This window comes from Populus alba, chromosome 15 (genome assembly GCF_005239225.2).
Source record: "Populus alba chromosome 15, ASM523922v2, whole genome shotgun sequence".
NCBI classification, from domain to species: domain Eukaryota; kingdom Viridiplantae; phylum Streptophyta; class Magnoliopsida; order Malpighiales; family Salicaceae; genus Populus; species Populus alba.
The window spans coordinates 2,596,147-2,610,195 of NC_133298.1; the positions used below are offsets into that span (position 1 = coordinate 2,596,147).

Sequence of the window (14,049 nt, forward strand, 5' to 3'; positions counted from 1 at the left end):
GATCAAGAATTTTTTTTTTTTTTATGGTTTTATATTCGAATCTTGTGATTATTAATATTAATAACTATTAGATGCTTAACTGATTATTAATTTCAAGATTCATGAAAATTAATTGAAATATTTGCAAATTAACATGAACACCTTACATTAATAAAAAAAAAAATCCAGAAGAGCTGTATAATGTCATTAGGGAATTCTCCCCTTCAATGATGAAGAATAATTGGGGAACAAATTGAAAGAAAAGAGCTGTAAGCGCCCTGTTTCATAGGAATGTTGACTTGTGTCTTGTCTTCAATACCGAATGAGTGGAACAATAAAGAATTTCATCTTCTAATATCTATAATCGTTGAAGATAAATTTTCTATATGTTATTAAAATAAATGTTCTAATTTTAATCAATCCCTTTATCTAATTTTAAGAGGTTGGGGTGTGATTAGCATAGGTCCCAAATTAATTTTCTTACAAGAAGAAGGAAAAGGAGAATAGATTGAATTGATAGGCTGGTAAAAGCTGTTTCAACAATCCACTCTTGATGATGAAGTAAGTGTTTTGGCTTCCAGATAATTCCTTGCTACTTGGAGTTTTGTCGTGGGTTCCCCGCAGTTGTCATACGTTTGCTTTAATCTGTGCTGTTCTTCGCTGCTAACTTGCTGTGATTGATTCTGACTGAAGTGGAACTTGAGATTACTGTCATTATGACTACCGTGTTTTGTCTACTCGTGCTTGCATTTGAATTTGCACGCCATTAAAACTTGCAAACGGCAATTAATTAGTTGATCGAATAAATTTTTTTGGTTATAATTTATATTATTTTTTAATATTTTTTTTAAATAAAAGTTTTTAGACTTAAAACTTGCACGAGTGAATATTATTTTATGCTTGATTTTTTTATCAAATAAATAAAGATAATAAAATTTAAATTCATAATTGTTTGGTCATTAAAACTCTGATACCATGTTAAAAAACTATCTCAACTTAATAATAAAAATTATTAGAAAAGATATCAAGATATAATTTATATTATTTTCTAATAAAAAAAAACAGTTATATTTTTCCTTGGCTTGACAATATACTAAAGTCATTCTTTTTATGGTTTGAGATCTATTATTTCGATCATCTATATCCTTCTGATGCTACTTATACTTTGATTTCAATATTATGATTTGAAATTAAGTTGTTATTTTCTTCTCAGTTAAGTTGATTGGAATCTCATGCTCCATCTGAAGATGGAGTTTACACATTAGAGGTAGCTAATTTTTGTTTTTCACTTGATGATCAGGGCAGATTGAAGAAAGAAAAAGGGGGTACTGTTGCGTTCTGTTGTGTCTCATAATTAAAAAAAAAAAAAAAAAAAAAAAAAAAACTTAATGAAAGAAAAACCGAATATACATATGCCCTTACATGGAAGTTATAATCGAGAACTATACCCTCATAAATGCATAATTTTTAGCTAGTTTTAGCCTAGTTTAGTGCAATCATATCGAATAGACATGCGCCCTTACATGTAAGTTAATGTTTTTTAGATGGGATTCTCTAAGTTGATTGTATCCTATATATTATTCCTTCTATTGTTGCATAATATCTATCCTGATAGTGTCGAATCCCTCCGATTCTTTATACACTCTTACGACCACATGGCATTCAAAACGACATGATTTTCCCAAAGGATCATATGCTCTCTCTCTCTCTCAAAAGACGGGTGGTTCTTGCTGGTTAGAGAGAGGTTCAATGCCATCTTGATCCTAGTCAGCATCAACAGGTTTTTTTGGTTGGTTACTTGATGACCCGGAAAACGTTGAGGAAAGTGAAGGAGGTGGCTTCACTTTCAAATAGCATAGATCTGTGAATAAAAATCGAACACATGATTGCTGAAGCCCCGTTCATTTCGAGATACCTTGCTTGTTTCTAATTGCCATGGGCATCATGGAGAGTTGAGATGCGTGCTTTTGGGACTTTATGGAAACCTGCAAGTCGCTATGATGATTAATAATCTAATATTAGGACACACACACACACACACACACACGTGACGTGTAAGGTTATTATAAGGTCACTAAGGGTGTGGAAATGGGTGACTTTGGAGAAGGGAAAGTAGAGCACTTGAGAAAGTGAAAATGAAAAGAAGGGAGAAGGTCCACAAGGTTAAGAGGTGGTTGCTTCTTGAGAAGGAAACAGAGTTCTTGGTTCTCACACACATTACGCTTTTTAAGTTTGTTCTGTTGACTGAAAACTGCGCTAATGCAATTACATATCTTCGCGCCGACTCTCAAGTAACATACCCAGGCTTGTTTGTTTTGGTTGATGAAAATTTATTTTTTCAAATTTTTTTTATTTATTATTAGAAAAATTATTTAATAAAAAACACAGTGAATAAAAGATTTAGAGTGATTTTCATGAATTTTTTTTTTAGACGAAAAACACTTTCCTATAAAAATTTTTATAATATCTTGTTATTTGTTGATTATCTCAAATTGGCTCTTAATCTTTTGATTACTATATATCTTGGTTTTTTTTTTCAATTTAATCCTTTAAAATTTAATTTTTATATAAACCTTGATCCTTATTCTTTTTATTGTTATTTGTTCTTTTCTTATCATTTTTTTAATTTAATTTTTTATTTATCATATTTAGTCTGTATTTTTCTTATTGTTATTTATTTTTATTTGAAATAATTTGTGAAATTATATATTTTTTTTAATCTTCTCATGACTAATTTTTCATTGTAATTATTATCTTTTCCTCGTTAAGAATATAAAACATAACATGTATTAGTCTCAATAACTCTAATTAATATCTAATTTTATTAGAATATCAATTAAGAATATTTAAGAACAATATTTTGATGCAATAAAAATTTCATAATCATAATCAATTTATAATCTTACTTGCAAAATATTTTTATTCTTAAATTTTTTTATTATCAAACATAAATAAATATTAAAAATAAATAATATACTTATTGATAATAAATATATTTTTACATAAATCTCGCACAACCAAATGTTTAGCTGTATTACATATACTCTAATACCATTTACCTAGGACCTTTTTTTTTTTTTTTTTTTTTAAATGAATGTCTCAAAGTCTCAGCAGGAACCAATAGCTAAATTCTGTCTTGTTGGTATCTTAGGCCCCACTATCGCTGAAAGCCTTAGTCACCTCCGTTGAACGATAAAAGAAAACGATGCTAATTTTAATTAAAATGGGAAAATATATGCTCAATATCTCCAGTGGAATCTAAAGACCATTTGCTTGGGTCCACAAAGCGGTGCTTCGATGCACTGAGAGTAGAAAATGGAACCTTAGAGTGAGTTGAATAATTATGTCTCTGTCTCCCCGCAAGTATTCTTCTTTTCTTTCCTGTATTGTGGCCCCTTTCCATATCACGCAATAGAAATTAGAAAGCCTGCCAACAACACTAGAACAAAATAGGAAAAAATAAATAAGAGGAAAATTCAAGAGGATTACAGTGATCACAGAATCCCACAACCTCCACTCTGAGAAATTCTTTGTGGCCTCATTCGGCGTCGCTGCCTGCCTGCCAGGAGGGAAAAAGATTTGATGACGGCGGAGTGCGCTTGCGATGGTGGTAATGGAAAATCTAGGAGAAGTGGTGGCTACTGATATTTACTTTGGAGAGACGTAGGCATACATGCAAGTGATTGATGGGGGAAAGGAGTTCCCATGCTACACAGTACTCACCCCAACTGCACCAGTTTTGAACAATAGTAAAAGCATTGATTACTTTAATGAACTCTCCAACCAATTCCATCCCCTTAGTCAACAAACCATTATCTCCCAGAGAAAAAGAAAAAAAAAAAAAAAGATGGTACCAAAGAAAAGAAAAGGCGATGAACAAGAAAAGGAAGAGAAAAAGAAAGAATTCCCATCAACACTCTTGTCTTTGCTTTCCATGTAAGCCTCTTTCCCTGCTTTTCCAACCTCACTCTTCTGTGGTATCCGAAATTTTAATCACTTGAACTCTCTCTGTGCTTGCTGTTCTGTCTTCTCCTAACCTGGATAATACAACATCAGTTCATAATATCTTGCTCATATGCATCTCATCATCATTAATAAGAAACACTCCAGCCATCCTTTCCAAATACACTTATAAGGTAATCTCTCTTTTATCTTTCATCTTCTTCTTCTTCTTTTCGCAGCAAATCAATATCATTGGTTTTATGAAATTATTTCTTCTTCTTCCACCAAGTTGCGAAGAAGATTTTGTTTTTTTTTTCAGGCTCTCCTGTTTAAAGGTCCAACACAAATATGGCCCAAATGATTTTCTTCTCGCATTTCTAGCATAATTCTAGGTGTTAGAATGTATGCATCATGTCAGAAATGCTAATAGTTTAGGGTCATATAGTTTGTAAAGCTTGCCATGGCATCTCTAGACGCCCCCCAAACTTGGATTCCACACGTGAACATTAAAGACTGTTCTCAAGGATTCTGTAGCTTGTACTGCCCACAATGGTGTTACATCATCTCCCCTCCTCCGCCTCCCTTTGAGTTCCCTGATGACGATTCGAGTCCAATTTTTTCTCCTCTTGTAATTGCCATTATAGGCATACTGGCCAGTGCTTTCCTTCTAGTATGTTACTACACCATCATATCTAAATATTGTGGAAACGATGTTTCGGCAAGGAGAAGGGATCAAAATCATGGACAAAATGAGGAATTTGAGGGCGATCACAACTCATCTCTCCACGAGCCTTGGCATGCAGCAACAACTGGCGTAGATGAGGCTCTTATAAGGTCCATCACAGTATGCAAGTACAAAAAGGGTGATGGTTTGATTGAAGGGACAGATTGCTCAGTTTGTCTAAGTGAGTTTGAAGAAGATGAGAACATAAGGCTTTTGCCAAAGTGTAGCCATGCTTTCCATGTCCCTTGCATTGATACATGGCTTCGCTCTCACTCGAATTGCCCACTATGCCGTGCCAACATAGTCTTCTTTAGTGCTTCCCTGCCTCAATTGCCTCCTCCAGTGACAGAAACTCCTCAAGGCAATGAATCTTTGCAAGAAAGCCAACGAGCTAATGACAATGTGTCTGTTACACAAGACACAGAAAGGGTTGCTAGAGATGAGCAAGCGACACAGAATCTTGCAGGGGCTCCAAAGACTCCGTCACAAGTGTTTAGTGATTCGGGGAACTTGGAAGAGAGAGATATCATAATTGAGATGCGAGATATTGATAGATATCAACGCCTTAGGAGATCATTTTCAATGGATCATCCATGTCAAAGCCACACTTCCATCGCTGAAATTATTCGGATGAATCAGGATGAAGTTGTTCCAGTAGAAGGCTGTTCGGGAGATGTTGGATCATCGAAACATTCAGCAGAAATCAGCAAATGCGTGTCTAGCAGCAGCAGAAGAGTCTTTCATTGTGTACCCAGTCCTGTTACCATGAAGAGATCATTTTCTAGTGGAAGATTCTTTTTCACCGGGCATGGAAGAATGCGTGACACCACAAGTCTTGTTTAAACAGAAACTCTGTTTTTTTTTTTTTTTTTTTTTTTTTTCCCTATTGATGGTTATATTTTCCATTAATCAATGTTATGATAAAGTTCTGTAAGCGTGAGAATTGTGTTCCAATGTATAAAATTGACGAGGGACATATCTATATGTCTTGCAAATCTTGTTTGTTCTCTATGGTTCATTGGTTTGCTAACAGCTACGATGCAACCAGTTCCCATTTTTTCCTGTTTTTAACTCGTTGCTCGAAGCTCAATTATGCTACATCTGCCATTGAAAGTATGGTTTGGATAACGGTGAGTGAGATATCGGCATGCAGTATCAACTAGATCATTGTATTTAGATTAATTAATAGAAATAATGCATAAGCTTTAAATCCATTAATTCAAAAGAAATTTGTCTATAAACTTATGCTCAGAACATCAGTACTTCCACAAATCTATGAACTCCACCTCAAGTCTTGAAGAAAGATAGTTATCGTCACGATGATTTTCTCAAGTTCTCTCAACATAGCCAAATTAACTGAAACACTAACCATCTTTATATGTAAGATCTCGATGTAGATAAACTACTATTAGCCTGGAAAGAAAGAATTAAAATGCCGTGGCATTTTTCTCTCCCAGTTCGGTAAACGATGGTGGAAGAAGAGAGAAGGTAGGGATGGGAGGCTGGCCTCAGCGGATCAAGGCCCGCTAGACATTATTACCTCGGTGCCTTTAATTATAGTGTTGACGAAAGGTGGCTGCAGAAGTCAAAAAACACTTGAACAGTTTCACATGAAACTAGTGAATCATCTTAGCAGTGTGGAATATTTTGACAAAGGATAAAAATAAAATGCCACGCTTTAGAACAAAGGACGCCAGCCTTCTTTTCCCTCTGGTCTTGGTTCCATGTGCCTAATGCATAAACCTAATTAGAATTAGAACAATGAAACTAGATTTCGAAGTGAGATTTGGGAGGAGTTTGGGTTTAGAGTATGTTATCCCTCTACTATAATTGTGATAAAAAAAAAGGCTCCAAAAAAATTTGTGAGCCTTGGATCATGATTTTAATATTTAAACTCGTGTCGTTTAAAGGTTTTTTTTTTTTCCTTAACGTTTAGTGCCATGAATTTAAAATTCAAGTGGGATAAAAAAAAGAAAAAAGAAAAAAAAAGAAAAAAAAGGGGAAACCATGCTCATAAATAGACATGCGAGGCTGGGGTATGGTTCTGAATGGGTCACTGGGAATGAGATGGCATGTCTATCAATAAAACCGCAACTTGCTTATTTTAGTTATTGGGGGCCCAATGGGTTCATTCGGTCCTATATAAATGGGCTGTACTGAATCTGTCTCAAGGGCTTTACCGTCGATGTGGACCTTATATTAGTTAGAACATGTATTCTTTCATTCCCTTTTAGATCAGTGTTATCTAACCGGGCCCATATAATGAGTTGGCTTGCAGCCTCACCTGTGTTAAGTTTAAAAGGATAAATTCAGTTGACCCATCTAACCCAATTTTATAGAGGTAACTAAACTGTGAAAAAAAACTGATTAAATTTTGAAAAAACCGAACCGAACTGAAAAAAATCGAAAACAAAACGGAGTCAAATCGGAAAAAAATGAGCCAAACCGATTTGAATTTTTTCTCTAAAAACAAACTGAACCGAACCGGCCAGTTCGAACCGGTTTTGGTTCGGTTTTGGTTTTTTTTTCTAAAAAAAAAAAATTCGGTTTAGTTACTTTTTTTGATAAAATCCAAACCGAACCGAATTTGCTCACCCCTACAATTTCATATAAATTTAATAGGGTCACACTTTGTTTATATATATGAAAATAACGCTGTTATAGTTTTTCGTTAAAAAAAAAAATGAATTGACTTATGAGTGGATGTCCCATTTATTTAAGCTCTTTATAATTTATATCTCTTATTTGAGTATGATAATTATATTTAAATTTATCAAAAAAATAATAAAAACTATCTAACATCTTAAAATTTTTAAATTAATATAATTTTTTAATATAATATCAAAGATTTTCTAATCAAGTAGGTTAGAAGCTATAATCTCTCTTATTAAATTAATAAATCCATGCGAAACAAAAACATTTTGGATAGAGTTTTTTTTTTTTTTTGACAAGATAATACAGAAAGATAGCTCCATTTTGTTTTTGCTTTCAAAGGACTACTTGATAAGGTAACTTTTCTATTTTTCTATTAATGAAATTAGAGTTATTCAACTGCAATCTACTTCAATAGAAAAAAGAAAAAAGAAGGAAAAAACCTACGAATACTCAATTGTTAGAAAAACTTGCATGTGTAGGTATTCGTGTATGGTGTTAGCGATTGGTTTGATTTGATTGGAATATCAAGTAATTCTGTAAATTAATTTAGAATATATATAAATATCATAATTAACGAGCTAGGGAATAGGAAAACAAACAAAACAAAATTGCTCAGATGGTATATTTACAGAATAAAACTATCAACTTCAAGGGTAATATTTGTTGAAACTAGAGCTGCTAGAAAGCCCAAGGTAATGCAAGAATTAGCAAAACCAATTAAATGCTATCCATATTAGGGCAAACTCCTGATATAAATCTCAACAACTTAACTTATCAGCTATCTAGTAAAGAGTCTTGCGATTCATGAAGATTACACAGAGCATAAAATTGGACCACGTTCGTGACTGTACCTAAGTGATAAGATCCCATTTCTCTCTTTTCTCTATGAATCATACGTTAGGGTCAGCCATGTCTCTGTCTTGCTACACTAGAAGACATGTGTTTTAATTAGAATTCAGATTTATCCTCCACAAAGAACAAAAATGGGAGCTAAGAATCAATGAATAAGGTAAAATGCATCGATCCCACAAAAACTTTTTACTTCTCAGGTCTGAACTACAAAAACTCATCACCTTTTCCAAGACCCACCACCACCTTGTACAATGTCAACCTTCCATTTATCTTTTTACGAAGAAAGAAAAAGCCATAGCGCGTTTGTGGTTATAACGTTCTTAATTAATTATTAAGGGCTTATTTACATGATGAAGCAACTAATTATATATGGATTTAATAAAAAAAAAAATCTATGATGACGTTGATCTGGAATCAACATTTGCAAGATTTAGTTCATTATGAATATCAGCGTAATTATATAATTTATGCTGTCCTGCTTGATAGTTTCCATCTCTAGCAACTGCATAAGAGATCCGTTGCTCTTGAACAAAAGGGTTATCGTTGCGTTGTTACCCCATGAATGCGTACAATTTTCGTCCTCTTGCATGATTTTGCTCACATAGTAAGGCGGAATTGACGCCTATAAATAAATATTAATTATTAGTAATCTAGAGAGCTAACCATTAAACATTTTTTTGCTGCTCTTAATTTCTGCTATCATGTTATGTTTCATTGAGAGAGGATCATGATCTTTTCTTTTTCCCGCTAACATTGAAGCTGATCATTCGATCACCCAAGTATAAGTAGAAGATTAATTAATGAGAATCACAAGATCATGGCAATTCATGATAAGAAGATATAAAAGGAAGGCAGCAAGATGAAACCTATATATATCTAGCTTAACCGATCCTGTAGTGCATGGTTTTCTAAAAGGTGTTGTTGGAGAGGTCACAAATAGGCCTCATAATTACTTGATATTGTCGGACATCCAAAACAATCTTGTGTTTTTCTGTTCTTGGTAAAAGGTAAAAGGTAAAAGCCATGCAAATTCGGTTAATCTAGCGCAATCTAATGGAAGAAGTACCCTGGCCAATCAGGTAGAGATCGAGATCTCACATGCAAATCCAGAGAATCAGGTTAAAAGAAAGAAGTTGTACAAAGAACCAAAAAGGTTAAGAGAAGAAAATGCACTCTTATCCATATAATTCACATTTAATTTTCAGTGCTCTTTGAAACAGATACCTTCGCATGCCAGATCCTTACCATCATGGCCAGGCTGCCCAAATCCCATTATAGCCCCCATCGTCCCATTTCATTTCTGTTTGAAAACACCATTATTACAACTTAGAAATTACAGGTCAACAGCTATGTCCAGGAGGAACCAAACACAACTACACTAAAAACACTTTGAAAGACCTAAGAAAGAAGACCAGAAACTTCATTGCAGTAGGGAAAAGTGGGTGGCATTATGGTGGTTGTGTTCTAAATCAATGGGCATTTTGGATAGATGATGACTAATTGATTAACATATGGCAGCTTCTTGCTCAATTATTCTAAGCATGTGGTGGACTGCTCCTGCTAAGTCATCTACTGATGTGAGTTGGCATCCTTCTTCGAGCTGCATTAAGAATGTTCCAAATTTAGTCGAGAACTGATTCATTTTGTGCAGAACAGGCAAAAGAGACATGCATTTCTAAACTTAGGAAACCCCGAAAATACTAGAAACTATCCTCGCCCTGCCCATTCTACTCCACACGACAATAATTGAAGACCGTAGCTTATGAAATGGCTACAGATTTCCTCGCCATCAATTTCATTACTGCGGGGTCATTTGCTAGTTCATGCTTTCAGAATGAAATACACGACCCATCATTGATCAATGTAACATGTTCAATAATATTTAATCGGTGGAAGTGACTACATTTTTCTGAACATGATATACAATCTCCTTTGAATAAAAATGCTATATACTGATAGAGATGGCACCCAAAGGGACAAAAGGAATATATTGGTAGGATTCGAATTTTCTTATTCCTTTATGCAAGGGCCCAGAAAAAAAGTGAAGAAAGACTTAAATGCGCAAAATTGTGCAAACAATAGTACAAGTTATATTGACTGTACATACCTTGGCACTGATTGAGTAGAGAACCAATGGGTCCATGGTGGTCACATTGATGTGGAGGACAGTGAGGTAAAGCGTGTGAAATCCAGAAACTAACTTTGAAAGCTGTCTAGGGCTTCTTCTTGAGAGAATTCGTAGATTTGCATGAGTTTCAATCAAAGTGGCCTCAATATCGGCTATGGATGCCGCAGTCTTTGACGTAAACTTGCTAGGAATTTGAGACCAAGTGTACTGAGGACACACGAAAAATTGGGAAAAGGGTGGCGGTGGAAACTCTGAGGTTGTAATGGCATTTTCAGTGCTGTAATTAGGTCCTGTTAATCCTTGCTTTAGTTTGAGCTTCTTAGCTTCAAGGGATTGCAGAAGGTGCTCCAACTCCTTCACGAACTCAATGGCACCACCCACTATAGAAGCCTGGTCACCCTGCACTTTAAGAAAGTTTTTAGCAAACGTGATGAGTACATGCAGGCAGGTAGCAAGGAAAATAAAAGAGATAAAATTTTAACCTTGCATATCAAATAAATCCAGATTAATCACCAGCAGCACCACGGATGAACACTTGCTCTAGAGTTTCTATAATATTGCTTTTTCTCAAGTGAAAATAAAAGATTGATGTAAGAAAAAAAGGAGCAAAATGCAGTGGTGGAGCCAGTATTTTCAGATACATGTGACTGGGTTCTGAGTGCTGCTTTACGGTCTCTTTCATCCGACTAGTCTCAAATTTTCAAAAAACAAAATCCAATTGTTCCTAAAATTAACACCGACGTCTAAACTAAAATTCACCTAATTAACAATTGCAACTGTTTTTTCTTAAAATGTATATGCTTGAATATGAGATATCCATAGACCCCAAGCTGCAAAGTTATCCATAGATATTCATGTGCCTAGTACTGTCCACTAAGGTCTAGGGAGAGTTACCAAATTTCTACAACAAAAAGTTGGCAAAAACAATAATATTCAGAACAACTTCTTCATGAATGATCACTAATTAATTAATGTATCTGCATGCCATTATAGAAAAGGAGCAAGAGAACAGATGGGTGGTAGTTGCAGGAAACAATTAGAAACAAACCCTTTGAACATAAGATTCAGGCATGAGAGATCTCAAAACGGCAAGATGCTCATTCATCAGTTTCCTCCTATTCCTCTCCACAGCAATGTGTGTCATCCTTTGTGTCTCAGCATCTTCCCTGTTCTTACAAACTCTTGGCTTTCTCCTTCTTTTCTTCTTTCCTTGCGCAGCTAATAAATTATGCCTCCTATTGACGGCTTCTCGTCCCATCGAGCATCTCTGTCCAGTCATCAGGGAGGAGCTATTTACAGAAACACCATGGTCTTGAGGTTTCAAATTCTCTAACAATAAACTTGTTGTCTCTAGCGAGGCATGGCTGCTACATGGGGTAGCAGAGACAGTGTCATAGAGTATGAAGTTCAAGAACTCATTAGAAGATAGTGCTTGTAGAGCCATTTCCCTTTAACTGCTAGCTAAACTAACTACCTTCACCTCTCTAAATGCAACTTAAGAAATATCACAGTGTTGCGTTCCAATGACAGCCACCACTTATTCTTATAGCTTTTTTTATATAGCAGCATATAGTATGTGTTTTGTACACCGAGGAAGGGGTAAATTGTTGGATTTTTTTGGAGGTGAATTTATGCTGAGAGGGTAATATAGAGAAAGAGAAGGATATGGTGCACGTGAGATGGGCAGGAAAAAAAAAACAAGGAGAGGAGCTCTCTTTTTCATCCTTGTTCCAGTAACCTTCCCAATGCTCATAGGTGCTATCAACACTGCTGGCAAAGTTTCTGCATAGGAGAGAGAAGAGAGGAAGGAGGTGGAGGGGGGACCCAAATCCATATAGAAATATGCATACAGACAACACAAGCAGCTGTGTAAAACCTACTCCTCACGTTCAATTCTGAGTTGGATTTTGCAGTAAATATTGACTGGGCTCACGTACAGTAGATTCTCAAGGGGGAGATTACTATTTTAGACCCAATATAAGCGTTTTAGCTTGTGCTCTTCACAACCCATAGCATACCATACACATTCCACTCAACGTTTATTTCTACCCTGCAAAATGATAATCTCTGTTATCTGGGCCGTTCATCATGCGGCTGATCAATTGCAATGGCTAGCCAGTGGCTGGATATGTGATAATGACGACTGCTGCTATATGTGTGTGAACATATCACGCCTTGATGATGCTGCAGTTAAAATGTTATTACAGCACTAACCTTCATGGTCGGAACACACAACAGGGTGATTAACAGCTTGTTGTAATTAAATCGTCAATACTTGAGCAAGCTCGGTTGCTACATACATGCATCTTGTCATTCAAATTTCCCAAAGCCTTCAAACAATTCGTCCCCTCATCTGGAGTTACAAGGGTACTGTGATTGCTAAAGTCTTCGAGGGTACAGTTATGCAATAGCTTAATTTGAGCATCATCATCCTAATACCATCTACATTCTTAGAATGGAGAATGTTTTTGGCTGTTGATGTGGCCTCATCTCGAGGTGATGCTTGGTGTACGATAAAGCATGTACTAGCTTCTGTACGGTCATTAGAAGGCGGGAAGTTCTTCACATTCAAAGTCAGCCCACTCCCAGGCAGCACCCTTGAATAAACATCCAACAGATATAATTGGTATTTAGCCTTTGGGTAGCAGTTCTTTCATGCAGTAATTAATATTCAGCAGAGGCACGAATGCATCCAAAGACATACATTACTAATTAACCTTACCTATGTATATATCAAATAAAATCTCTTCTCGTAACTAGCTTTATTAGTAGAGTGTAAGAGCTACTTAATTTCTGGAGATTCATTAATTTTTCCTCTTTAGTGTTGTAAAACGGAGGAGTTGACTTTTAATTTATTTTTATACTATTTTTAAAGATTTAATTTCACTTAACATTCAATTCTTGACACTCAAAATAATTTTAAACATGAGATTTTATTAAAAAAAAAATTAATTTAATTTAAAGAGTTCCAGACATGTTGTAGATCTTCAATCACATGTAACTTGTTCGGTCTCAATTATAGTGCACAAATATTGATCCAAGTAGAAAATGTGCATGCAAAGTGAGAAGATATATCATTGATGGAGGTGGTTCTCATCATCAGTAGTGTGGATACCTTTATATTTTTATTGGGATATTTATGAATCTATGAAATAAAATTAAACCCCAAAAAAAGTCTCAATTGTGCGGAGTAATTTATCATGAGCTCGAATCCAAAGCCTCAATTCTATAAAAGGGTTGACTAGCTATAATTGGCTGAGATCTAATTAAAAAGGCCTTCAAATTAAACCAAGAAGGTGTTATCCAGCCTATTTTTGTTATTTCTTTTAATTTTTTAATTTTCTGATGTGTTTAGGATTTTTATTGTTATGTTTCTTCTTTTAATTTCAAGTTTTTTAAGATAATTTGATCAATTTTTTTAGTTTATTTAAAAAGTTATATATCGTTTAGAGTGAGATGCTACACTTGAAGAGATACTCTCACAAAACTTCGAATAAAAAGTTTTATGTAGTAATTTTATTTGGTACTATTATGTTTTTGGTATTGTTTTCTTTTACGTAAATAATACATATTGACATTGGGACAAAAAAATTTGCTTTTTTTTTGTTTTAAATTCAAGTTCTGTAATTATTAATATAATAGTTATTGAAGACTTGTATAATCCTTAACTTCAAGATTCGCGGCATTAGTTAAAATACACACAAGCTGACCCGAACACCCATGTTAATTAAATAATAATAGTAATAATACATGTGAAAGCAATCTATCT

At 34.8% G+C, this 14,049-nt stretch overlaps 2 protein-coding genes across 2 annotated transcripts; one reads left to right on the forward strand and one right to left on the reverse strand.

The window, feature by feature from the left end:
• The first annotated feature begins 3,425 nt into the window (after positions 1 to 3,425).
• Positions 3,426 to 5,640, forward strand: LOC118028359 (putative RING-H2 finger protein ATL53). The gene is made up of 2 exons (XM_035031925.2): positions 3,426 to 4,115; positions 4,211 to 5,640. Exon 2 carries the CDS (start codon positions 4,382 to 4,384, stop codon positions 5,486 to 5,488), a length of 1,107 nt encoding a protein of 368 aa, XP_034887816.1. The 5' UTR covers positions 3,426 to 4,115; positions 4,211 to 4,381; the 3' UTR covers positions 5,489 to 5,640.
• A 3,592-nt stretch (positions 5,641 to 9,232) lies between these two features.
• On the reverse strand, positions 9,233 to 12,046 carry LOC118028358 (transcription factor bHLH71). The gene is made up of 3 exons (XM_035031924.2): positions 11,329 to 12,046; positions 10,260 to 10,679; positions 9,233 to 9,752 (listed from the first exon to the last, which is right to left on the reverse strand). Exons 1-3 carry the CDS (start codon positions 11,722 to 11,724, stop codon positions 9,657 to 9,659), a joined length of 912 nt encoding a protein of 303 aa, XP_034887815.1. The 5' UTR covers positions 11,725 to 12,046; the 3' UTR covers positions 9,233 to 9,656.
• Positions 12,047 to 14,049: the final 2,003 nt, after the last annotated feature.

Excerpts from the sequence above, each read along its gene's own strand:
- LOC118028358 (XM_035031924.2), bottom strand. The coding sequence starts at position 11,724 with ATGGCTCTACAAGCACTATCTTCTAATGAGTTCTTGAACTTCATACTC. Across the intron at positions 10,680-11,328 it reads CTGAATCTTATGTTCAAAGG|GGTGACCAGGCTTCTATAGT; the intron begins GTTTGTTTCTAA and ends CTTAAAGTGCAG. Across the intron at positions 9,753-10,259 it reads TCTACTCAATCAGTGCCAAG|CTCGAAGAAGGATGCCAACT; the intron begins GTATGTACAGTC and ends TTCTTAATGCAG.
- LOC118028359 (XM_035031925.2), top strand. The coding sequence starts at position 4,382 with ATGGCATCTCTAGACGCCCCCCAAACTTGGATTCCACACGTGAACATT.